The sequence below is a fragment of the Falco peregrinus genome, chromosome 3, assembly GCF_023634155.1.
Source record: "Falco peregrinus isolate bFalPer1 chromosome 3, bFalPer1.pri, whole genome shotgun sequence".
NCBI lineage: Eukaryota > Metazoa > Chordata > Aves > Falconiformes > Falconidae > Falco > Falco peregrinus.
The window spans coordinates 78,249,638-78,273,437 of NC_073723.1; the positions used below are offsets into that span (position 1 = coordinate 78,249,638).

The 23,800-nt window shown below is 40.8% G+C and overlaps 1 protein-coding gene across 4 annotated transcripts in view; it reads right to left on the minus strand.

Annotated features, from left to right (window-relative positions):
- Positions 1–23,800, minus strand: part of FHOD3 (formin homology 2 domain containing 3) — a 417,107-nt gene that overhangs the window by 59,292 nt on the left and 334,015 nt on the right. For 3 of the 4 annotated variants that reach the window (XM_055800337.1, XM_055800336.1, XM_055800339.1), the window contains 3 exons: positions 19,261–19,475; positions 12,138–12,437; positions 7,578–8,467 (listed from right to left, as the gene is read on the minus strand). In XM_055800337.1, the coding sequence (XP_055656312.1) occupies positions 7,578–8,467; positions 12,138–12,437; positions 19,261–19,475 (1,405 nt within the window). The remainder of the gene's footprint in view (positions 1–7,577; positions 8,468–12,137; positions 12,438–19,260; positions 19,476–23,800) is intronic. The other variant, XM_055800338.1, reaches the window with a different exon arrangement.

Genomic DNA, 23,800 nt, shown 5'->3' on the forward strand with positions numbered 1-23,800 from the left:
TCTTTGGCAACTACATATGCCATATACCAGGCAGCTGCAAGAGCAGAGGACTCTGCTCTTCATATGCAGGGGTTTTTGCTCCGTCTCCACACAAAAGAACTTTTGGAAACACCTTTTCTCTGTTTCCCCTTCCTTTTCCCTATCAGAGGTGGGCTGAGGGATGCTGTCAAGCCCAGGAATGTAGGGAGAAGACCATCACATTGATGCAAGCAAGCTCAGAGATGCTTTGCTATATATAAACATGTGTTTCAGCACAGTGCAGGCTGCAGGGATGGGACTCTGACGTCCCTGTAGAGCCTGTTACATGGACTGTGGTTAGTGGCTCTGGCAGCATCCTTAGTACAGATGCACCTCAAAGGGGCAAAGAGAAAGACTAAGGGATCCCTCTTTCCAGGCTGCAATGTGGCAGTCCATACAACTGTTCAGAACAGGGAATCATCCGTTGTCTACAGCGGTAGTGTCTCTTGCATCTCTTGTTGATTTGGGGGAAGTCCAGAAGGAGACTCATTGCCTGAATCTCAGTCTGTGCTCAGGATTGGTTTTTAGGCCATGAAGCTTTGTACTTCACTTCCTTTGGGTCTGCATCACAGCCACAGAGTCAGAAAATACCCTAGTGCCAGGTCTACACACTGTTTCTGCGTTGGAGGAACTAAGTTAGTAAATACAATTTTATCAAAGTATTTCCATCTGTGGGCCAGCCTGTAATGGGAACGCAGCTGTATCATTACAAAGACGCCTTTTTCTGGCATAGCTCAGTTCCTTGCCTGCACAGGAAGAGGTATGCCCATCAGTCCCAGCAGCCTGCCCAGTACGTGTGTGGCACCACAGCCCTTTCTTCATACCAACACGATTAATGTGGTATGATGCAACTTCTGAGCACGGATGAGACTGAAGGCAAATACAGTTCACAGGAGTTGGGGACTACCACATGTGTATGATCTGTAAAAGTAATGAGTTGTTTTGGGTTTCTTTTTAAACTTAAAAAGAAACAACATTTTTGCAGTAAACAGGATACATGTTAGGAGAGAAAATTTTACATATGTTTTCAATTTTTGTATGTCTTTTCTGTCAGAACTGCTCTCTAATGCCTTAAAAGCATCCCTGAAGCCTTTCGAACTTTCCCTTCTTTGAGTAATAGAGTCTTCTTTTTCTTGGGGAGCTACCTGAAGGACCTGAGATGCAGCTTCTTTAAAGCAGCCACTTTTACTTCCAGAGCCATTAATCACATTTTCAGGACCACAGTTAGTGGCCAAGACCACATAAAACCAAGCAGGTTTCACCACAGACTGCTTCCTCTTGAGTCTGTATTGCACTAAGCCTTTTTTAAACCACCGCTTTTTACCTGGTCCTTCGCAGTACAAAATTACACAGCTCCAAAGAATTTATGCAGAAGGGAAAAGGCTGAGGGAAAGGAGACAAATTTAAGCTTCCCACATGTGGTATGGGTAAGTAAGCCTCAAATCTGCAGCTCTGTTTTTAGGCTCCTAAGTTTGACAAGAGAGACATATTCATTTGGGGGACATATGATGCTAACCGCCGAGATGATTGAGATTGCAACAGTGCGCTCGCTCCTTAGCAATAAGTTATGAGAGACATATGAGCTGTATAAGGGGACATAAGCACGTAGGTATTTTCCAGAGCTATGGCTGCATATGGGGTATAAAATCTTGGGGTAAGTAATTCTTTTAAAAAACAGGGGCAGAAAAGATTTAAAATCCATTCTGCAAACAACAGCTGAGCTACAAAGAAATCCTTTCCAAATAAATAAAAGGATGAAGAAGACAGAAAGATTTTACTACTCTGAACTTCATTACCCTACTGCGAGGAAAAAAATTGCTTTTTATCGGCCATGAAATTGCACATGTGTAAATGTATGACTGTTAAAATAAGCTACAATTATTAATTTCTATTACATTATTAGGTGACTTCAGACTGTGCTTTTTAAGTTCCTTCACAGAGAATGACTTCAAATGCTTTAGGGAACAGTGCACTAGTGCACTTGGTTTCATATTTTAATGTGTCAGTATGTAACATAAGCCCTGAACTTCTGAATATTATTAAACATAAAACCAAAATTAATTAGAAAATACAAATATATCAGGTGGTATAATTTGTGGGAAACAAATGTACCTGCAGTGTATTAACCATTACAGTGAATTTAGAACTGTGGAATCATAGAATGCTTTGTGTTGGAAGGGTGCTTAAAGACCACCTAGTTCCAACCCCCCTGCCATGGGCAGGGGCACCTTCCAGTAGACCAGGTTGATCAAGGCCCCATCCAGCCTGGCCTTGAACACTGCCAGGGATGGGGCATCCAGAGCTTCTCTGGAAACCTGTTCCAGTGCCTCACCAAACTCACAGTAAAGAATTTCTTCCTTATATCTAATCTAAATCTACCCTCTGTCAGCTTAAAGCCATTCTCCCTTGTCCTATCACTACCTGACCTTGCAAAAAGTCCCTCTCCAGCTTTCTGCTGGGTCCCCTCTAGGTACTGGAAGGCAGCTACAAGGTCTCCCTGGAGCCTTCTCTTCTCTGGGCTGAACGAGCCCAACTCTCTCAGTTTGTCTTCATAGAAGAGGTGCTCCAGCTCTCTGGTCATCTTCATGGCACTCCTCTACACTTACTCCAACAGGTCCATGCCCTTTTTATGTTGGGGGCCCTGGAGCTGCATGCAGTACTGCAGGTGGGGTCTCATGAGAGCAGAGCAGAGGGGGAGAATCACCTCCCTCATCCTGCTGGCCATGCATTTGCTGATGTAGCCCAGGATTTGGTTGGCTTTCTGGGCAGCAAGCACACATTGCTGGGCTACAATGAGCTTCTCATTCCCCAAGACCCCCAGGTCCTCCTCCTCAGGGCTGCTTTTAACCTGTTCTCCACAAAGCCTGGCCTGTGTTTCTGCTTGGGATTGCCCCAACCCACGTGCAGGACCCTGCACTTGGCCTTGTTCAATTTCATGAGGTTTGCACAGGCCACCTCTCACACCTACCAGGGTCCCTCTGGATAGCAACCCTTCCCTCCAGTGTGTCGACTGCACCACACAGCTTGGTGTCATCAATAAACTTGCTGAGGGAGCACTCAATCATGCTGTCCATGTGGCTGAAAAAGATGTTAAACAGCACCATTTCCAATACCAACCCCCGAGGAATATCAGTCGTTGCTGGTTTCCACTTGGACATTGAAGTGTTGACTGCAACTCTTTGAGTGTGACCATCCAGCCAATTCCTTATCCACTGACTGTTCCATCCATGCACGACTGCCCTTAGTGAAGCCATGCTGACTGTTACCAATCGCCTCCTTATTCTCCATGTGCCTATGGAAACTCCATAGTTTCCAGAAGAATCTGCTCCATGTTCTTGGTGACCACAGAGGTGAGACTGACTGGCCTGTAGAATCCTGGGTCTTCCTTATTTCCCTTTTTAAAAATGGGGGTTATGTTTCCCCTTTTCCAGTCAGTGGGAACTTCACCAGACTGCCATGACTTCTTGAATATGATGGACAGTGGCTTAGCCACTTCATCTACCAGTTCCCTTGGGATCCATGGATGCATCTCATCAGGTCCCATGGGCTTGTGCATTTTCAGGTTCTTTAGATGTTCTTGAATCTGATCTTCTTCATGGGTGGTTCTTCATTCTCTCTGTCCCTGCCTTTGCCTTCTGTGACTTGGATGATGTGGCTGGAACATTTGCCAATGAAGACTGAGGCAAAAAAGTAATTGAGTACCTCAGCTTTCTCCATATCCTGGGTAACCAGGTCTCCCATTTCCTTCTAGAGAGGGCTAATGTTCTCCCTAGTCTTCTTTTTAACACTAATGTACCTATAGAAGCTTTTCTTGTTGCTCTTGATGTCCCTGGCCAGACTGAATTCTGTCAGGGCTTTAACTTTCCTAATCTGGTCCCTGGTTGCTAAAGATCTCTGAAGTTAGGTCTTTACAAGACTTAATTGGCCTCTGTCGCCTCTATTGAAGGCTGGGTAGTCCAGATAGGTTATTTAAAACCCATTACCATCCCAGATAAGGTGATTCCTGGTCTGATGTGCACATAGTCTAAAACACACCTCCTTGCTTTAATTAATATGGGAAGCAGTAAAATTTAAATCACTTTTCCAGTGGTCATATAAGTAATTAATTACATATAAGCACCAAGTCAGAAATACCACCTGCATTTAAAATTGTAGAACAATCTGCATTAGTAGTATAGAAAAAAATGGGCAATCCATTAATAGTAAGATGCAATTTTGTAATTTCTATGTCAGTTACCAAGAATTTAGCATTGGGTATTTAAAATGGATTCACTCAGCTGCCACAGACTTTGTCCAGGATACATATATATAATATTTTTCAGAAATTCCGGTCCACATCTATGAGTTGTCTTAACATTTATTCAAATTGCAAGAAAAGTTTTCAAAAAGAGTATGTGTCTATGCATGTATATACATGTGTACATGAAAATAGATTATTTAATTATTCCCTCCTACTGGTGTCTGTGGGCACATGATAGATCACTATATCCCACAGGGTATCAGCAAAATAATACTTTAAAATGAGAACCAAGTGGATGGCAGAAGGGTTTAACAACAACATTTGATTCAGTAGTGTCTGTGTGTTTTCATTTCTCTTCACAGAAAAACAAGCACTTTGAAGTGTTTTGCCAAAATACTCGCTTTGTTTGGCGGAGTAAGAAGGAAAGAAATTGTACACTGGCTTGGAGGGGATACCTGATCACTCTCTTTCTATTCACAAATATAATGTTGTGGTCCTCTATTCCAGAAAATAAACGTTCTGCAACTAGAGTTGCTCCACTAACTGCAATCAATGTGCAAGTTGTCCAGTGTGGCCCAAGTTTTTCCTAAAATCACTAATCTCCCCCCGCAAACTCCCATATTATATCCTACAATTTAAAATCCACTTTATTTTATTGCAGCCTATTGTGTTTAATGAAAAACTTCTCATGAGCCAGGAAGTAGCTGTTTATAGCTGTGTGTTGTGGAAATCACAGTGAAGGATTAGAAACTGGAGTAAAATTGGTTACAGCTGTATGAAAGAGCATATGCACAAGATAGAGCCAAGCCCCCCCTACACACCCTGACTTTACTTTTCCTCTCATCCTTCTGGACTGCTCCTTTTCCATGCAGCTACTTCCACCTATTACTATGAAAACTGGAGATTTGACTTTTGATTTGTTGCTCTACGATCTTTTTTTTTCAGCTGAACCAACTGAGCTGTGAGTCAGACTTTACGATATTATAGAATAAACCTGTTTTGGATTGCAGCCATTGGACAGGAGAAACTAGACACAACGGGGAATGTAGTCCCTGGAAATAAACCAAGCAGTCTGGAAAAAGCGAGAGCTATCCTAATTTGAGTGCAATCTTCATACCAAACCTCAAGTCTTTTACGAATTCAGTGGTCTGCTTAGTTACTCCCACTCTCACTTGATCTAAAGACCATCTCCTATCCTGGACGATTTGCTGGTATTCACTAAAACCAGGCAGGAGTCTCAGAAGTCTGGGTAGACTTCCACTATGGTATTCCTTAGTCACCATTGTCTCTACATTGTCTACAGAGACAATGAGGCTTCTATGTCTGTGTTATGGGATGGAGTGGAAAGAGCCAAAAGTATAATGTCTCATGCAGAGAGCAGTTATTAGTCTCCAAGAGGAAAGCAGTCACCTAAATCATTCCTCAGACTTGCACTAATTTCAAAGAAACCTGCTCGCTCATCTTCCAGCCAGAAGCCAAAAGCTGTGCCAAAGCATCAGTCAGGTTTGGGAAGCAAGTGTGAGGGAGGGAAAATGGCCAAAGGTAGTTTGGGAACGTACATGGTGAACGACTGGAAAAGTAAACAAGTCAAAATTCCAACAATTTAACATTTTACGATAATTTTGAGTGAGAATAAAAGATTAAGAATCAGAGTGATCCATTACAATACTGGCATTTAGCACAAAGCTAAAGTTTGGCAATGGCAAATATGTCATCATTCCACATTCAATTCGAGGAATTAAATGTTTTATGGATCTAAGAAAAGGCTCTTACTCCTTCCATCTATAAACCATCTGTGGCAGATTTGTATTTACAGGGGGAGAGATGAGGAGTAACACACCACGACGTCACCAGCATTCCTTCCTCAGCAGAAAAGGAATTAGAGAGAAAAAATAATCTCAGCATCGGCCAAATGAACAATCAGCTGAATGTGTTTTTAGAGCTGCTCCACCATATGTTTCAGATCTACATGCCTCTGTATCTCAAAAAATTCAGCTAAGAACAGAGATGGCACTATCTACACGAGCCATCTATTTATATACCTGTTGTTTGTTAGGTATTTAATGAGGTGCTTGATTGTTCAAATTGCAATGTTTCCACTTGGCCCAGAAGATCAAGAACGCCTATCAGAAAATTCTGACTTAATAACCCAGACAAGTGACATGAAGAACTTACACTATGAGACATCCAGTCTCCCCAGGTTAAAAGCAAACAATAATATATATGATACATAATATATGTAACAACTTTTGCCAGCCAAAGAGAAGTAAAAGCGAACAATAATATATGATCCATAATATATATAACAACTTCTGCCAGCCAGAGAGAAGCAAAATATTCAAGGTACTGACTGTTTTTTACGTCACTATAAAACATATAGGCATACAGAGAATACATACACGTGATTATTTTCATTATTTATTTTTTTTTTTTAAGTAAGAGAGTTTCACTAGAAGTTTAACTGGAAAAAACCTATTGTTTCCCTGATACTGGTTACTGCTTAGGAGAAAAAGAGGTTTTGTAGCCATGAAAAACAAATGTTCAAGCTAATAACTTTTTTAATGCTACTTCAAATTCCTACTAGATGTAAGTATAAAAGTCTTCCTTTTGCTTTTGAGTCTAATGTTAAACAGCCATGTCACCAGACTTTGTGAATTTAATTTATAACAACACTAAGGAAGAGGGAATCCTAGCTACAAAGGTATTTCCTGTGCCAGCTTTATCCTAAAATTTGGATAACCACATTGTCCAAATTAAGGATTTTAAATAGGCTTGTTCGCTAGTATAAAACAAAAACCCAACACCCCTGAAGATTTTAGCTGTAAACTTGGTCCAGCTGATAAATTGATCCTTCAGAACAAAGCACGTGTAAGCTCTTTGCAGCAGATCCAGTTTGATACTCTTAACTTTTCCACATAAAGATTAGGAAAATATTACCAAGTGAAGAACTGTCAAATACACAGATATGAATCATCATGCCATGACCTTTATATTAATGTAACAGAAAATATTTCCAATTTCAATACCTGGTCTGGCACTCAGCTACAAACAAGTAAAGGTATAATTTTATTGGTATTCCCCATCTGAAGTGATACCCCATAACTGGTAGACCTGAGACAGAAGGGCAGCTTGGAATGTACAACACCCTAGGCTCATCTTCTAGTTTTAGGCCATGGAATATCTTCTGTCATAGGCCAAGCTAGAAACACATCCAGTAATTTCCACTGTTTTCATATAAACAACATAAATCACCTAGATTTAAGTCAGAATGAATACCAATACAATAGCAAAATAGTAACAAGCTGAATATGAGCTTTACCTTTGTGACAGGCAGTTCCTTGGATTTAGACTCAAAGAGATGCTCCAGTTTGGAAGTGTCCACCTTAATGGGTTCCAGTTTCGACCACAGGAATTCTCTGCAGCGTTTGTTGTTTTTGCACTGCCACTCAAACGGCCGTACCTCGTTCCAAAACAGACGGATGGTTTTCTTCTTCTTTATAAATGCTGGCTGACCCCTAGAAATCTGGGGTGACCCTAAACCCTGAGGAGTGCTGAACAGCGGAGGAGGAGCCAATAAATTAGCAGAGGGTGGAGGTGGAGGTGGACATCCAAACAGCGGGGGAGGTGGTGGAGGAGGCAAACCCAGAAAAGAAGGTGGAGGTGGAGGAGGGGGAACAAGGGAGTCCCCGGGACCCATATCCATGTCCAACACATCTACATCATCCTCCTCCCCCAAGTCTGTAAAATCCATGTCTTTGATTTTAAGTTCTCTGGGATTAGCCATGAGCTGATCCCAGATGTAGTCAGATTCCTTCTTTGGCTGTGCTGGCGTTTTTTCGGGGACCTGTTCAATGATTTCATCTTCAGGCACGGCTGTCCCCTTGCCCAGCTCACCACTGTTGAATTTTTCTGCAAAGGCCTTCACGCTGCCTTGGTTGTCCAGATTTCCAATTTCCATCTTTTTGACACTTTCATCTTTGGCCTGCTTTGTGGCCTGAAGGATAGAGATCCTACTGGCTAGGCTAGTGAGTGACTCCTCGCTTTCCTCCGTCTCCTTCTTTTCCTCCTTCGCCTCCAGCTCCTTCTCCTCTTCATCCTTGGGCTTTTTGTTATGCGCATACAACATGTCCAGCATAAACCGCTTGTTGTTGAGGATGTTGCTGCACTGCTCATTCACACCAGCATCCTGAATGGTCTGCGACCATGGACCTGAAATCACACACACACAGGTGGAAAGAGTCAAGGGGAGGCACCCAGAGCACCCAGAACACTCTTCAACCCACCAGAAAATAACTGGAGGACAACACACAATTAATCTGAAACTGGGCAAGCAGTAGCTTTGACAAATTTGAAATAAGTGACAGTGCTGATATATGGCCCAATCTTGATGGGCTGGGAGTAATTCTCAAAAAAGGAGTGGGAGCAGAAAATAATTGGTGTATCTTAAGAGGGACTACATAACTCAAGATATCAAGGTTCAGGTTTCTCCTGAAATCTGTCTGGTTTCACTTTGGACTTGCTAACCCAGCTCATTTTATACAGTGCATAAATGCTCAGAACCTTTAGTAAACCAGGCTGGGGCTTAAATATCATAACGATGGCACAAAATAGGTTATCATCATACTTTTCACCTGCCCATAAACTCGAACCACCCAAGGAAAACTTCCTTATCAAAGAGATCTTTCCTGCCTGATGTCAAGGTCAACATATAACTGCTTACTGGTGAGGGGAGGAGAGCTTTCACAAACGGCTGTTCCTCAGACCTTCTGGCTGGGTACCTGGGCCACCTTCACAACATGGACTATTTGAATCTTGAGCAGGCTTCACACCCAGGGTACAGTTCTCAAGGCAACTCAGTGAGTATAAGCATAAGCAAGTTTTTTAAAGATATTTCCAGGAATATGAGCACCTTTATAAAAAGGTTTTGAAAATGCTGTTACTCTCCCTGTAATACATGATGGCATTGAAAGCCTAATGGCCTTCTTCCCACATCACAACCATTTGACATGTCACTGTAACGAAGCTTCATCTTTCTGACTACTGCTTTTTTTCAACAATAATCTGCAAAATACCATGTTTGAGACAGCACTATAAATAATAAACTTGAGTGGTCAAATTGTAAAAATAAATGATGTAAGTGTCTCTGCGTCTACCTTTCCCTGAACATAATACTGCTAACCAATGTGGGTAATGTGTCTAAAAGTTATGGTGCCGCTTTTTCCAGATGGCATCAAATGAAGTGATTAAACATGGAGAAAGATAATTCTTCCCAATTACTGTATTTCCTGTATGGGATTCCTTCCGTTGTCCATTGTCTTTATGTAAACTCTAATTTTTAGACACATTTTATTTTGATTGCTAGCCTGCCTTCCTTTTGGCCCCTTGTGGTTAAAGATTTTCTTTTATACCTGTCGATTGCCCTTTCTTTTAAACTTCCATTCTATCTTTGTTTCTCCCCTTATGCTCCCAACTTTTTCAATACTTTAGAGTTTTAAGTAACTTTTATGGCTTGCCTTGTCAACAGAGTTGCTTTCTTACCACAGCCTCTAGCCCTGTGCTCTGAGAAGGTGCCCCCTTGGTGAGATCCACATCTAGATCCCCAGCTCCTCCCTGCCCCTTTAAAATAACATCATGTTAAAATGTGTGACAGGTCTCACCGCACAAGGCATATGGACAGCAATGACTTTCACCTCTACTCTAAACCACATTTAAAATGAGTCCAAGGGTTTAACCCCAGACAAAAGGACTTTTTTTCAGTGATGGATACAACCTCCAAAACTGTTTCCTTCTACTTTCCTGCTGGAGGCTTGACTGCTTCCATTACCTGCTTACTTTTCCTCAGACTTTTTCCAAGGGATTGCTTTCTCACCAAGATTTGTCACCTGAGGTAGTTTCTTTGGTTTGTCTCTGAGGTAGTTTCACTGGACAATGTGACTAGGCAATTCCTTCCCCACACCATATATTTTATCCAGCTGAGGCTCTCCCAGCCTTTCCATCAAAGATGTTCAAGATTTCTCCCAGGACCTCTCCTACAAATCCTACATGACCTACTCACTCTCAGTTTCACCAGCTGGGATCTTCCAGGATTTAATCCCTTTGCAAAACCACTCATCAAAATTCCCCCAGACACATTCTCTAATTTGTGCTCCTCAAGTCTCCCTGCATCTGACCTAACTGATCAAAGATTATTGCTGTGAAGACTATTGCTACCTTGCTGGCCTCTTCTGCCCTTCTCTCCAAAGGTAAAGCTTTGAAATACTATTGGAGAAACAAGACCTGTTGGAAGCCAAATTCAGCAGGATGACTAACAAAAGAGGAGCCAGGACCAAAGGCTTTAGTCCTTTGTATGCATCTGGGCAGAACCAATGGGCCACCTCATAGGAAACTGCTTGTTGGGAATGTGAGAACTGATGGAGAAAGCACTCTTATTTTCTTTCTGAATCTCCTCACCCGCTAAAGAGCAAACAGCTCACTACATGAGACCTCCTACATAGCACAACCTAATAAATCTTTGGCCTACTGGTAACAGGTCAATTTTAAGATGTCAGTTTTTCAGTAACAGGGTACATTTCTTAGCTTTTAACAAAAAGTACATACACACTTAATTAGAGTGGTAACAGATTGGTAACAGACTAAGATGAGGGGAAAAAACCTGTAACTTGTTCTCCCTTACTAGCACTTGGACTATGCCACAGTGTAACAACATCCTTCATCCATCATATCTCCCCTCTCTTTCATGCATATATATCCATCTAAATTCTTTAAGAGTACAATAGCATTTTAAGTAACTCAATCTTGATGATGAAAATGAGACGAAAAGAAGCTAGCTCTTAAATTTAGAATAAAATTAACTTAATGTTTCCCAGAAAAAATAGTGAGAGGGTTTAAACTTGAACAGTACAATCTGACAGTTTATCTCTGAGAGGTAATCCTTGTGATTCAGAGTTATACCTCTTCTTTCAGGAAAGTGCAAGACAATTTCACATTGTAAAGCAATTCTTTTTTCTTTCCTAGAATGCAGAAAACTTAGGACAATGAACTCCACTGTTCAGCCCTAAGGAAACTTAGGAACCAAATGCCCTCAGTACATTACATTCCTGTACTTCCCTATAAAAAGGGGAAAAGAGTAACTAATCTTCAAAGGTCAAAATCTGTCTTTTACTCCCTCCCTGCTTGGGCTGCATAACAAATTCTGGTTGTCGTTATATCTCCAGGCAGAAAAATGGTTCTTAAGACTGGGCCTTTACAGGTGCCTGGTGGCATAACTGACCAGAACCACTGGTCACGGAAGAACTGGTCTTTTCCAGACAAGGTCTATTTTGTGTGCCTCCTTCACATGAGCTAAAGATGGACAGCCCAGACCTATCTTCAGCAGCTTCTATGTATCCCCCTCTGCTTTCTGAAGCCTAACCAAGACGGGAGAACTGGAGGAAACGAACAAACATCCTAGCCCTCATTGCTCTTCCTCTTCCACTAAAAGGATGAGAAAGGTATCTGGAATCTTATGACAAATCATGTCAGCACAGCCCCTCATCTCATCATTTTATGTGTAGAAAGTCCAAATAAATTCTTTGGGAGCTAGAGATGTAAGTTGCTGCAACATGATGATTCAATAGTTAAAATATTAATCTTAAGGAAAGAAAATGGTCTCGAATCAAAAGAAACCTCATTTCATCAAGGCCTTACTGTCCCTCAAACATAGAAACACCACTGAAGTCTGTGGATTTCCAAGCAGAGAGTAGACCAGACTTGGCTATGGTAAGGAAATTCTTAGACAGGTGCAAAGGGTTTATTAGCTAATTAACACAACAACACAGCTGCTAATTTAACATTTTTTTTCCACCAGAAACCCTTCATTATTGAAAAAGCTTCACTTTACCAGTTTCATTGTCACTGGTTAACTTGTCCTCTCTCTCTTCCCTCTCTAAAGTGCTGCTTGCTGAGGATATACTGGATGCAGAGCAGTTGTCTTTTTCATTCACTTCCTCATTCTGCCTCTCTTTTTCACTGAGTATTGCACTTTCTTCTGGCTCTCTCTCTGGTCCTTGCTCCACCTCACTCTCTGGTCCCACCTCTGTAGTCTCTACTTCCTTGGGTGTCTCCGTTCCCTGCTTGGCCTCAGCCTCCTGCTCTGGTTCTGGTTCTGTCTCTGTCTCTGGTTCGGGTTCACTGGCACTCACTGGTGGAGAGAACAATGGGAGAAAGAGATTCACTTAACAATGGAGTCGTCTCAGGATCTTCCCTCTAAACGAGAGCAAAGTGCCTTATAGAAAGAAAATAAAAAGCAAGTCCATGGCATGCTGAATGAACATTAGGAGCAAGAGACTGATGAATGTTGTGCGACAACAGCATTGCACATGAGAGTGGCCTGGCAAACCCCCTTGCTTTCTGTCTTGAGCCAGCCCACTATTTTTATACATACTTCCACAGCTGGAGTGTCGGACTTGCACAATGATTTGAACGAAGCAGCAGAAAATGGGCATCCCACCTGAGCATGACAATGACAGCTCAGTGCCTAGACAGAGCCATCAAGGAAAAGATGTTTTAAAAAGCAAAAAGCAGGGAGATTGTGGCTTTTGGCTGAATTTTCTTTGGGTTCTGGAAGAGTTCTTTTTTTCACTTGATGAGGTACACTTCAATGAAAAAAATACAAATATTAGTTTTATTAACACAATTGAACGGCACAGTCTGGAAATGGCACTGTCACACATTTGGCTGACAAAACCCATATGTTTTTTCATGCACATTTACTTCAGAATAGCCACATCAAAACTGAACAAAGTTTCCAAATGCTTGGCATATGGCACAAATTTAGTTTCCAATTGGTCAGCATATGGCATACGATGAGCTTTTTTATTGGCTGGCACACAGCAAACACTGTTGATACAATGCTTGGTTTTTTTCTTCCTTGCTTTATCACTGACAGTGAAATTAATTCATTCACCTTCAGGGTTTTTAGCTGTAACAGCAGATTTTCACATGCAAATATTCTCTGCATGCTGCAAAGAAACTGAAGAGCATTTAAACCTATTCACATCAAGCAGCTCACAATGTTCTGAAAATTGAAATGCCATGCAAAAGTGATGAAAATGGGCATGCACGTTAGTTCTGCATACTTCCCAAATCCCCTTTGTATTAAATCTTGTGTTGGGTGGCTGAACTACAATGACAAAGTCATACTTGTTTTTTTCCTCCTGTAACTATTTTTTATTACAATATTGCAAAAGAGTCTTCTGGACTTGTCATAGTCTTTGGATCACATGATATATGATGAGACTTTCTTCAAGAACCAAATGAACCTTTGAAGGAAAAAAAGTATCACGCTGGAAGGCAAGCCAAACATTTCAGTCCTCTAGGGAGCAGGTAAATGGATGTATCCTGAGAAAGTATAAGCCAAAATAATGACGGTCACAATATTTTCCTAAGACCGTTTCATGTTGCATGCCTATCCTGTTTTCTGAGACACCCACAGAAAGAGTAATGATTTCTAACAGTGCCTATGCATACTTTACAATAAGTTTTTAAACCAGGTTTCAGTAATGCATCTTCAGTAGCACACTATTTCATGTAATTTCATATAATTTAAGCATACAAAACTGTGAATGATATTTTTTTTTCTACTGATTTCATTGGAGCTAAGCTTCTGCACTTTCACTATTGACTTTAAATGTGTAGCTAGTTAAATAAGCAGACATGCGTATATCATACATCTATATAAAAAAAAGTACACATAATGTTTAATATATAGTCCATGCTCACTGAAATCCCTCTAGGATGTTTTAAAACACGCCCAATTAGAAGCCTAGCCTTCTCCCTCTTCTACACAGAGAGCATCTGAAGGTCTAATATTACATATGTGAACAGCTCTGCACATGCCTTGTCTCTCTAAATGTACCTTACCTATGACTGTAACCTGGACACCCCCTGCAAAAGAATCAAAATTACAGACAGCTGGCAAGATGTTGGCAGACACTCTGAAGTCCAGTGGTGTGTTTCTGACCACAGCTGTCAGTGCGTAGGTATAGCACAAGAGCATTTTAAAGTCAAGCCAAGATTTGAATATTACTGAGATGGAAGCTCAGGAATCCTTCAGGAGTTCCTGGAACTAACGTGGTATTGTAGCATGAAAGACTCTAAGCATGCCATACTGCAATGGTCCACATATAAAATGTCATCAATTAATACTTGAATAATCATAGTTTCATACAAATTTTAGATGTTTCTCTTCAAAAAGAAAAGCTCTCATGCAGTAACCAAAAAGGTCTACTGCAACATCTCAGGTGGAGAAAGAAGCCGACTAAAATGCGGCCAGGACTGCTGAGCTTATGCCACATTGGTCATGAAGCTACACTGAAGATTCAACAGGATAAAGCCAAGGGAGATCTAAGAAATGCTTGAGAAAATGAAAATGTTCAAAAGAATTGTGGATACTCTTAAAACAAGGAATATTTCATACATACCAGAAAGATGCGGTGTCTTAGCAAAATCTAATATATAATAAAGAGTAAAGAGCAATATACTGACACAGGCTGCTCTTTTGATTTCAAGGAAGATCCAAATCTAAGCACTTCTAGAAGAAGAAAAGGATAGGTTGACACTTATTTTGACAGTCTCTCCCTTTTTTAGGGATAATACCAATCCCCTATAACCCAAATAGCTTATAAATAGTGAGCTAATTCCAGCAGTGCTCCCCTCAAAAAGCAGTTCAAAAATCAGATTTGTCAGCAAACACTAGCAGAACAAAACCAGCAAGCTAGACATGTGTTCATCACTTGCAGTTCAGTCATGTAATCCATTGTGCTGAGAATGATGAGGACTTCCAAAGATGTTAAATACAAATCTCAGTGAATGCTTGGTGGTGGCCTATTTGAAATGAGCTGGAACTTTCAGTTCCGTACCTACTGGATCCATTTTCACACTAGACAAAACACGACTCTATGTGGCAACTTTGCAGATATCAACACTTCAATAACAGACCAGGCTCTGTCCCTTGTCTTCAGGCTTTTTCTGGTGGGCAAAGACTCAGGGAAGCAGATAGGACACTCAGAACATATGATATCAACAGCAAAGGTGTACCTGAGACATCAAGAAGTGTGATGTCATTATAAGTAACAAATTTATTTTTTTTAAATCCAGTTCTTACACACACACAGTTCTTAAAACCAAAGCTGGGATTGCCAGATTCAATAGTAATCTCTTTCACTTGCATATGCTTTTTTTCACACTTCTCTCAAGTCTTAGCTTTTCTCTGATGCCCCTATTAAAATACATGAGTGAGCTGAGGTCTTTAAATGAGCAGAAGTTTTACTTGCAATGGGATTAATCAGGAGGAGAAAAACTGAATGTGGCTTTAAGAACTAATTTTTTAGTCATATGCCCACTGCTTTTTCTGCCAGAACTTACTTTCTAAAAATGTATTATTGGAAAAAAACACAAAGACTTTTCAGAAGAATGAAATCTCCCAAAGAAGCTGTGTATCCTCATCACTAAAAGAGACAGTAGCAGGGTCGCTCAATGAATGTGTAAAGATATTGTGATTTTGAGAGATGGTATAATCTGCATCTTCTGACACTTTCAAGACTTGGTCATGTAAAGCCCTAGCAACCTGATCTACTATGTTCTGACCAGATGTGGGTGACAGCCCTCTTTTGAGTGAGAGGTTACAGAGGACAGCAAGCTGTTCCCTTCTGAAAAACATGGCTATGAATTTATAATGCTATACAGGGACATTGAGGGAAATTACTTTTGATATTCAACTATAAACGAACTCTGAAGCAGACACAAGATGTTGTATCCTTAGTACCTGCTGATAAGCCCTCAACCACCCAGTCCTATAAGAGAACAAAACATCCCTCTGGATCTAATTCCCTGTCGGGGTAATAGATTAGGAAACCACATCATCAATTTTCTCTGCTCTCTACTTGGAGCTGGGAGATACATAAGCTAAGTGTCTCTTGAGGATGCATACACTAAGTCTGAAGATGGCTATACCTATCCAAGCCCTCTTGGTTCAATCGTTTGGGCATCACTTGAAGTTTTGGTTGTTATCTCCCATTAGCTCCTCCAGCACAGGATTCCTCTTGCTGTGAATTCAGCAGGGGCTCTCTCTCTTTCTCCACCTCCACCCCAATCTTTTCCTCTTATCCCTTGTGATGGTAAAAACTAGCACAGAGTGATCACCAGTAGGGAACTGGCTCTTTCTCCGTCACGTCAGAAATCACCTTTCTTTGCCACCCAGCCCAGTTCCTCCTCCTTCTGTACCAAGGTTCCTCTAGCTCTACAGCTGAGGCTGCAATGTCCTCACTGTGCCCACATGCTCTGATGCTTCCCCATCTGCCGAGATGTTCTCACCAGTCATGCTTTAGGCAGTATTTGAACTCTGAATTTGCTCAGCTACTGATATGTTCAGCTTTCCTACTGTCCACAATGTGCACTTGGGTTGGCCTGCTTACTTCCTCAAGTGCTACAAAAGCTGCTCCTCTCAGAGAAAGGTTCTTCTCCAATTCCTTTGTGGATTAACTTCAGAGATGTCTTTGTTATTGTTGCTCTCCTTTACTGCACATGTGCACTTCATAAAATATTCTCCAATGAAATTACAAAAGAGGAAGTAGCTGCTCTGAAAAAAAAATATTAAGTTCCATTTCGCAGTTATGAGACTGCCTTCATTTCCTCTGAATGCCATACCCCAAGTTTTACAAGAGTAAGTCTTACAAGACTTGATTACTTTAGTGGAACCAATTGTTTTATATGAGAAAACACTTCAGCTCAGTAAATCCAGATTTTTATATTGGGTAATGATACTGAGATGTTTCACAGCATGGGACAAAGTTCCATAGACAAAATCCATTTCCTTCTTAAACCCAGTAGATACTGGATGGCCAAAGGAGTGCTGAAGTACAAATGGCATATAATAAAGCTGACTCTGAAAATCACTTACTGTTTTGCTAGTATAGGAATGCACTTCCCTTTTGACTTCAGGTTCTTTATTCTGCAGATGAGTATTACACATCCGTTAACAGTATTCTTGCAGAGTCTTTGGATGGTATTATGCACAGAACCAAAGAAGTGTTTTCCTTCTGCAGTTTGATCCTTGCTTGGGAAGATGGTCACCCCCCTGTTCAAAACCAACTGCTTGGGGTGCAAGTAATCAGGGTTCTGTCCATGGCTCATGCAAGTTAATGCATCAGTTTCTTTATCTGTTAAAGTCGGATTCATGACATTTCCTGAGCACAGCAACAGTTGAGATTTTAATTCATTATGGAGCAGAAGCAACTTATAATAGTCTAGAGGCCATGGCACAAAGCTTGCCAGCTGTTGGCTTATTTCCAATAGTCTGGCTACCTTGAGAGGAGAAAGCCTGCCCTGCCCACGTGCTCATTACTTTATATGGCCTTTCCAATGCTTTTGGTAGGCCTGAAACAGCAGTCCTTCCTCATGCACAGCTCCCACTGAAGTATACAGATTTCAGGCCCCTGTTCTGGTGCCATTCTGGCCATCTGACTTCAGCTGCCCTTGGCTGAAGGCTTACCCTGCCCCATTCATATGTTGTCTCATTGCAGTCCATTTGCCAGGCTTCCAGGGTGCTGCCCTCTGATGCCTAGTGATATTGCCAGAAGTTTTAGTAGAGATGTCCTGCCTACCCATGTGTTGATAGCTTTGCCATATTCTAGCCACCTAAAGTTGCTCTGTACACCTGCTCTAAATTTATTCTCCAAATGGATTGTGCTGCTCCATTTCATACTGCATTTTTTTTTTAATGCTTCCAGGAGAAATATGTTAAATAATCATCGTAAAAGAGATACTTGCTCCCTACCCAGCTCTGAAATCCTAATGGTGGAAAAATGCAGCTTATTTGCTCTCAAAGCAATATTGCACTAAAAAAATGGGCATCTGGATATTTCTGCATATCAGCGTTACAGGAAAATATCCATGTTTTTTAAGTTCAAATGATTCCACTGAGACTTTTAAGGTGCCAGACAAGAAAACTGGGAACAGAATTGGGAAAATACATAAACCTAAATTAAATAAACATCACCTACTTAGTATGGCAAGGATAAACATGTGCTACATTCAGTATTTGTAACTTTTTTCTTAAATTGCCTTGCTTTATAGCATGCTACCAGCCATAACACTCAATAAAACCAAGCAGTGCATGTTACAAATGCATTAATCACCAATAGCACAAAGCAGGAAATCAAATAAAATAAAAATGAATGATGGAGATAATTCACCCTCAACATGCATTGTAGCTCCCAATGTTAATGCAACATCATGTGGCACATATAAATCTGCATGGTGGGTGTTTTCTTGAGGACTGAAGGAGGGGTACATGATGCAAGCAGCAGAATGACGTGCACACACAAAAAATATTGCTCTGTACACCAATAAATTATATGACAGCAAACCAACCGTGCAAACACTAATTATACTTTCCTTTTTACTAATTGTCTGTGGTCTCTTTTAAGTCCTTTACTACTTGTGCTACAATTTTAAGAGTTTTTGTTGGTGTTAAAAATAACCAACACACCCTCCCTGCCTTTAATTCAAGACCTTTTCTGTTTGTCCCATTCAGCCTGTGCTCTGCTGGAAGGTTATTATAATCTTGGCATTCATCTGTTGCATTTCTTTCAGAGAATCCACATAAGCAAAATCTGTTGGCAGGAATATTGTTGGTCTAGTCAGTAACTTCTAATACACAAGGAACATGATGCTAAAATTAAGACCCTCTGTATGCTGTATTTTCCAATTATTCCATTGTAATAGCAACAGACAAAGATAATATAAATCATAGCAACAATTAGCAGTATATTCTTTGCTTGAATAGGCTAGAAGACATCCAAATCTATGCAAAACCAGGAAATTTAGGAAGACAGCATGAAACAATATAATAATACTCTATACTCTGGCATCTCAGAGGTTGTATTCTTGCACTCGTACATCAAAAAACACTGCTAGCCCAAGAGAAACTGTGATAAGAACACCACTCTTTACTTTTCACTTACCTTCTGAGGGCTGAGGTGTCCCACAAGGAGTGGAAGGGGTCTTCAGCTCTTCCTGGGACTCTATGGATGCTGGGCTGACGCACTTGGGTAAAGGTGAGGATGGGGCTGAAGGAGATCTCAGGTTCAAGGACAGCTCACTTCTGCCTCGGCTTACACTCCGAGCCTTCAGCTCCTTCTCATACTCCTCTGCTGCCAACCTCTCCAAGTATTTGTATCTGAAAGTTAAATTCCAGAGGGTTTCCGTAAAGAAAGAGAAGTCTGTGGCTGATGCTTGTTTATGGATGAAACACCTGCAGAGTATGAGCTGACTTTGTGACACAAGGGATACAGCACTGAACTGCCTGCCTGCTCAAGCTGCCAAACACACACCAAAGCAAAGACTATTGCTCTGAAAAATGTTAAATCGCTCATGACAAAATACAAGCAAATACCAGCAGAGTTAAAGAGTCTTTAGATGTAGCATTGTGTCTGCATAATACTCCTCCTTTTGGAATCATTTGTGTCCTCCTTTTCACCCTCCTGTTCACCTCCTTCTCCTCCTCCCAGCCCTCCCTCTCCCAAAACTAAAACGGGAGGGGAAAAAAACCCAAAGAAAAAAAAAAGCCTCCAAAGCCAGAGTCCCTTAATATTTATGCAAATAGCCAAAGGCTGAGACTTGCTCCAAGGAGAAGAAAACGGTTCAGTGCAGCAGACAAAACCAAATCTCCCTGAAAATAATAACAATAAATGTTTGGATTGACTATCTAAAGTCTCTGAACCTGCTTCTATTTGCTCTGAGAGCAATGCACTGGAATTCACTTTGTTCTCTCCAGAGTCTACAATGGAAAGTTTTCTTTTTTTTTTATTCTAAAAAATTTCTCTGCCGGACTCAGACATCCAATAGCTTGTACCTGACGTCACATGTAGTTTATTCATCAAAGTCACTTTAAAAGAACAAAGATACATCTGTTTTGCATTTTAGGCAGGCAGAACTCACTGTTTATTAAGACCAGCTACCAATCATATTCTTCATAGTGTGCTTTATACATTTCGACCAAAATAACTTTGAAGTATGTGCCCCTTCCAGATGTCTGCTAATTTTATCCACCATTATTTGCTAAGGAATAAATTCATGAATGCAGCTGGAGGGGGCTTTAGACTGTTTGTCTTACCCACAAGTGAAGTGTTAAACAGGTTAATCAAGACTACTGCTTATGTCCCTGAAACACTGTGGTCATCCTCCCACCACTGTAAACACTTTGTAAAAGGGAACACCTCTCCTCCCCCCTTCTGCCTCACTGACAGCCCAAATTAGTGTACGAGGGTGCATTAAAAGCAGACAGGGTAAAGAAGTCAGACATATGTGGTAACAAACATGCTTACTACATATGGTAGCCACACATGCATGCACATTTGCAAACATCCATATAGTGCACAGAAACACGTCTTTGAAGAACAGTCCTTGAGTTTTCAGAGGCAATTTGCTTTACTGTGAACAGCAATAGTGAAGAACAAACCCATTTTCTTTTATTCCTCCAGAGGTGCGTGCAGGCTTTGAACAAATTCTGCAAGAAAAAGAACCCCTACAGACTCTGGATGAAAATATAACAAGCCACATACTTGTATGGTTATAAAATAGAAACTGTTTACAGTTCTAACATGAAGCCAATTCTCGAAAATGATTTTTGCCCTTTCAATAGAGGAGAAAGTCTTTTGCTGGCATTAGCACAGCATTTTGTTACAGCTCACAAAGCCAGTCTTCTCTCAACATCAGGCACTTAGGTATTGTGCCTTTTGCTTCCTCACAAGGAGGGCAGATGGGACTTCAGACCCATGAAGAGCCATTCAGATTGATCACAGCTCAAACAGGTACAGCCCAGCCGATTGCCACCAAGGAGGGCTGTGCAGTTTGCCAACAGGCTACAACAAATATCTGGATGGATCCTTCTATAACGGGGGGAGCTACAATGTTTTATTGTCCTCAGCTCTTTTTCAGCTGCTTTACCATTTTAGCTTCTGTAGCTGTGTGCTGCATAGCCAACCAGCAAAGCAGGGGACATCATCAAGATATGCTTTCTCAAAATGTGTCTGTTGACTATACTGAAAGAAAAAAGGGAACCAGAACAGCAACTCCCATGGCAGCATATCAGCATAACAAGTTATCAGATGGGAAGACTAATAAGCAGATACAGCAATTTAACAGAGAAATAAAAATCATTAAAGAATCAGTTATTAACACTTAATACTTGAAAAATTATATTTATTTAGGTTATTTTTTGTTTCTGCCCAGTGTCTTAATGAATGAATGCCAGCATCAAATACACAAGGTCTTGTGAAGACCAGAATATTACGGAGTTGAAAGGACAAGCTACCATCCTCTGCTGCAGTTGCTTCCTCCACTACAGCACTGACACATTGCCTTTGTATATACTGCCATATTCCTTTACACCATGGAAACCTGCAGACATCATCACATCTATGCTGACTCCTCTTTATAGACAGAGGCAAAAGTCTGTGGGTTACCCATTTGGTATACCTCACGAACATGACATTCCCCTCATTATCTTCGGGTAGATGAAAACATCATTGCAAGTTCTCTAGGTCTGGGAGCAATGCCCTGAGGGCAACTTAAAATGTTTATGTACCAACAAAGTCATAGGGTGGAAAGCATTTGAGCCATAAATCACACTAGAGAGGGCTTGGATGCTCACCTTTCTGGGGTTTATTTTTAAACTACCATTGGAAAATACCCAACCAAGCAAAGTAAAAGAGGCCTCAAATAATTGAAAAGCAAGAACATGTTAAACAAATGGTGCTGAGTTACACTCAGACCCCTTGGAACTGCAGGAATCTTTCTCCCTCATACCAAGACCACCTCGGAGCCACTGGAAAAGTGAGTGACTGTATTCTGGAGCTCCAGGGTGATGCCACAGTACACAGAATGCTGCAAAATGTTGACAGAATTTAGACAAACCAGTGCTGTTAAGTTTTTCCTATATGCTTTATATTATATACTACTTTTCCAAACTGACACAGAGGAAATGTACAATCCAGATTTTACCTAGGATTTTAGCACCTTGACTATAGCACTTTCTTACAGTCCATGCATTCTCTTAAAACAAGTCAACATGAAACTTGCTATAAGAAATGAAACTGCATTTATGCAAAGGTGTTTGTTAAAAATTAGTTACAGAAGGCCACTGCAATGGACTACTTGTGTAAGACTCTCTTGCAGAAGTTTTCTCCAATATTTATGTGCTATCAAAGTAAACATATCTTTCCTCTTTATCAGGAAGAACTGATAGTCTAACATTTCAGTTCAAAAGAGCCCTAAGGATAAAGACACATTCCTAATGACCAGTGAAATTGTCTCATTGCACAGCAGTGATGCCCTCCTGCTGGTGAATACTTCCCCCAAAATACTCCAGTTTACTTGGTACATTCCCTTACAACCTGAAAGTGCTGGAGAGCTCGATTGTAATTTGTTTCGATTTTTTCTAATGAGCACAGTAATTGTAAGAGATTTTACGCAGCTAAGATCAGTATACGATGCTTATGTGTTCAGACGCGTTTCATTTTATAAAATGCTTTAAACTATTTGCAATTGCTTTGGCTGAAAGGACAAAGGAAAGCCCATCCACTTTTCTTACTCTTTGAGATGTCAAAATAATTTTTCAGTATTACTACTTCAGCCACAATAGATCAGACTTCAGGCTGCAGAAATTAACTGCCTCCTGTATGATGATTTTGTGGGGAAAAAAAATCAAACCAACCAACCAACCAACCAACCAAACACAAAAAAACCCCCAAAACCCCAAACAAAATGAGGAAACACGATTTCTGAGATGGCTGCTCTCTTTGATAATGTAGTTCCGATTCTTGACAATCCAAAAGTATCTCTAGAAAGTAATCTCTAGGGGCCATAAAAGCAGAACTGAATCAATCTGGATTATTTTTCATCTACTATTTATTCAGAAATATGCTTATTTTCCAGGTAAAAACAAAAGCTCCCTCCAGGGTGTAATTACTAGTGGAGGTAGAGATTAAGCTACTGAAAGGCAAAGGTCTCTAATTGAGTATTCCTTGAAAAATGTGCTTTCATAAGCACATAGCTCCCAGCTTAGCCTAGAGTTTCTAAACTTTAATTGAATTTAAAAAAGGAAAACAATCCCAAACCTTCAGTCCCTTTAAATATAGTATTTCGATAAAACTGTCCTGGTTTCAGCTGGGATAGAGTTAATTTTCTTCTTAGCAGCTGGTACAGTGCTGTGTTTTGGCTCTGATATGAGAACAATGCTGACAGCACACTGATGGTTTCGTTGTTGCTGGTTAATGTATATACTAAGCCAAGGACTTTTTGATTTCTTGGGCCCTGCCAGCCAGAGGGCTGGAGAGGCACGGGAAATTGGGAGGGGACACAGCCAGGACAGGTGACCCGAACTAGCCAAAGAGGTATTCCATACCATGGGACATCATGCTGAGTATATAAACTGGGGGAAGAAGTAGGAAGGGGGGGACATTTGGCATTATGGCGTTTGTCTTCCCACGTAACCATTACGCA